Source organism: Nicotiana attenuata, chromosome 1, assembly GCF_001879085.1.
Source record: "Nicotiana attenuata strain UT chromosome 1, NIATTr2, whole genome shotgun sequence".
NCBI classification, from domain to species: domain Eukaryota; kingdom Viridiplantae; phylum Streptophyta; class Magnoliopsida; order Solanales; family Solanaceae; genus Nicotiana; species Nicotiana attenuata.
In genome coordinates, this window is record NC_031989.1 from 14,983,759 (window position 1) to 14,986,664 (window position 2,906).

At 49.7% G+C, this 2,906-nt stretch overlaps 1 protein-coding gene across 1 annotated transcript; it reads left to right on the forward strand.

The window, feature by feature from the left end:
• Positions 333 to 2,525, forward strand: LOC109233302 (the record flags this gene model as incomplete). Its single annotated transcript, XM_019399137.1, has 4 exons — positions 333 to 757; positions 847 to 1,629; positions 1,796 to 2,094; positions 2,167 to 2,525. Coding segments are annotated over exons 1-4 (1,866 nt in total), but the record flags the coding sequence as incomplete, so codon positions are not given.

The following is a 2,906-nucleotide window of genomic DNA, read 5'->3' on the forward strand; positions in this document are numbered from 1 at the left end:
AGCGCGAGGCGTACGGGCGAGTAGAGCGGAGCATCACCGGCAAGTGTGTGCAAAGGTTGGCAGGAGTTGGAAGGACGCACGACAAATTTCTGTGACCTCGGGTGCATCAAGTCATATTTCCAGGTTCTTTCCACCGGGAGTTGGTACCTCTCGCTTTCTTGTCTCTTTCTTTATGTTAGTTAAATTGTGGCTATTAAGTTAGCATCACTTTAAGCATATTATTAGAGTACTTGTGGTTGCTGCCTGTTATTTTCTAGTTTGGGTCTGTGTTAGTGTTTTTCGGAGTTTGTCTTAGGTATAGTGGCTGTGGTCTGGGATGGTAGAGTAAGGTCATGTCCTCAAGGGGTGCCGGGGGTGAGAAGGGGGTCAGTGGATGGTACGGGAAGAAGGAGAGTAAGGGGAAAGAGGGAGCTTGTAGATTGAGGATCGGGTCGTGGAACATAGGCATGCTGACGGGTAAGTCTATTGAGTTGGCGAAGATTCAGAAGAGGAAGGTTAATATAGCTTGTGTCCAGGAGACTAGGTGGGCAGGGTCGAAGGCGAGGAATGCGGGCGGGTATAAGTTGTGGTACTCTGGAGTCGTGAGGGGTAAGAATGGAGTGGGTATCTTGATGGATAGGGATCTTGGAGAGTCTGTGGTTGAGGTTAGGCGAGTGAATGATAGGCTAATTTTTATTAAGTTAGTGATTGGTGAGTGCACCCTCAATGTCGTTAGCACATACGCGCCGCAAGCGAGCTTGGATGAGGAGGTTAAGAGGCTCTTTTGGAGGGTTTGGACGAGATTTTGCGTAGTATTCCACCTACTGAAATGTTATTTATTGGAGGGGATTTTAATGGCCATATTAGGTCGGCTGCTGGTAGTTATGGCGAGGTGTATGGTGGCTTTGTCCTTGGGGATAGGAACGGAGGAGGTACTTCGCTGTTAGACTTCGCTAAGGCTTTCGAGCCGGTGATTGCGAACTCGACTTTTCCGAAGAGGGAGGAGCATCTGGTTACTTTCCACAGTTCGGTGGTGAAAACTCAGATTGATTACTTTCTCCTCAGAAGGTGTGATAGAGAGTTGTGCAAGGATTGCATGGTTATCCCGGGAGAGACCCTCGCGACTCAGCATAGGCTCTTAGTGATGGACATCGGCATTATGATGAAGAGGAAGAAAAGGTATGCTCGTGGCCGATCGAGGATTAGATGGGGAGCTTTAACCAAGGATAAAGCCCAAGAGTTGGACGGGAGGTTATCCGTTGTGGGAGCTTGGAGGAGTAGTGGAGACGCGAGCACTATGTGCTCAACGACAGCGAACTACGTCAGGGAGGCGGCGAGAGAGGTGCTAGGGATATCGAAGGGTTTTTCTGGCAGGCACCAAGGCGACTGGTGGTGGAATGACGTAGTCCAAGGTGAAGTGGAGGCGAAGAAGGTAGCGTACGCGAAGTTGGCAGGGAGCACAAGCGAGGAGGGGAGGAGAGAGAATAGAGAGAGGTACAAGGTGGCGAGGAAGGAGGCAAAGCTGGCGGTCATGGAGGCTAAGAATGCAGCGTTTGGTCGTCTATATGAGGAATTGGGGAGAAAGGCAGGGACAGGAAGTTGTTTCGGCTGGCTAAAGCGAGGGAGAGGAAGGCCCGGGATCTGGACCAAGTAAGGTGCATCAAAGACGTGGATGGTAGAGTATTGACGGGAGAGTCCCAGATTAAGCAGAGATGGCAGACGTACTCTATAGTCTTCTAAATGAGGAGGGGGACCGGGATATCGCGCTAGGGGATTTGAGGCATTCGTAGAGTCTCCGATATTTTAGGTATTGCAGGCACATTAAGGTAGAGGAGGTCGTGGGGGCTTTGCGTAAGATGAGTAGGGGTAGAGCGACCGGGCCAGACGAAATTCTGGTTGAGTTTTGGAAGTGTGTGGGTAGAGCAGGATTGGAGTGGTTGGCTGGGTTGTTCAATGTAATTTTTAGGACGAAGAAGATGCCAGAGGAGTGGAGGTCGAGTAGAGTGGTACCGTTGTACAAGAACAAAGGTGATATCCAGTGTTGTAACAATTATAGGGGTATCAAGTTACTTAGCCATACCATGAAAGTCTGGGAGAGGGTGATGGAGGTGAGGGTGAGGAAAATGACGTCTATATCCGACAATCAGTTTGGGTTCATGCCGGGTCGCTCCACTACGGAAGCTATCCACCTTATTAGGAGGTTGGTGGAACAGTACAGGGATAAGAAGAAGGATCTACACATGGTGTTTATTAACTTGGAGAAAGCGTATGACAAGGTCCCTAGGGAGGTGCTCTGGAGATGTCTTGAGGCAAAGGGCGTGCCAGTAGCCTACATAAGAGCGATCAAGGACATGTATGATGGAGCTAAGACTAAAGTTAGGACTGTGGGAGGCGACTCAGATCATTTCCCGGTTGTTATGGGATTACACCAAGGCTCTGCGCTTAGCCCGTTCTTATTTTCCTTGGTGATGGATGCATTGACACACCATATTCAAGGGGATGTGCCATGGTGTATGTTATTTGCTGATGACAGAGTTCTAATTGATGAGACGGGGGTCGGTGTTAACGAGAGGTTGGAGGTTTAGAGATAGACCCTCGAGTCTAAGGGTTTCAAATTGAGCAGGTCTATGACAGAGTACCTGGAGTGCAAGTTTAGCGCTGAGTCGAGGGAAGTAGGCAGGGACGTGAGGCTTGGATCAGAGGTCATCCCCAAGAGAGATAGCTTTAAGTACCTTGGGTCGATGATTCAGGGGGACGGAGAGATCGACGAGGACATCACTCACCGTATAGGGGCGGGCTGGATGAAATGGAGGCTTGCATCTGGAGTCTTGTGTGACAAGAAAGTGCCACTGATACTCAAAGGTAAGTTTTATAGAGTTGTGGTTAGACCGACCATGTTGTATGGGGCGGAGTGTTGGCTGGTTAAG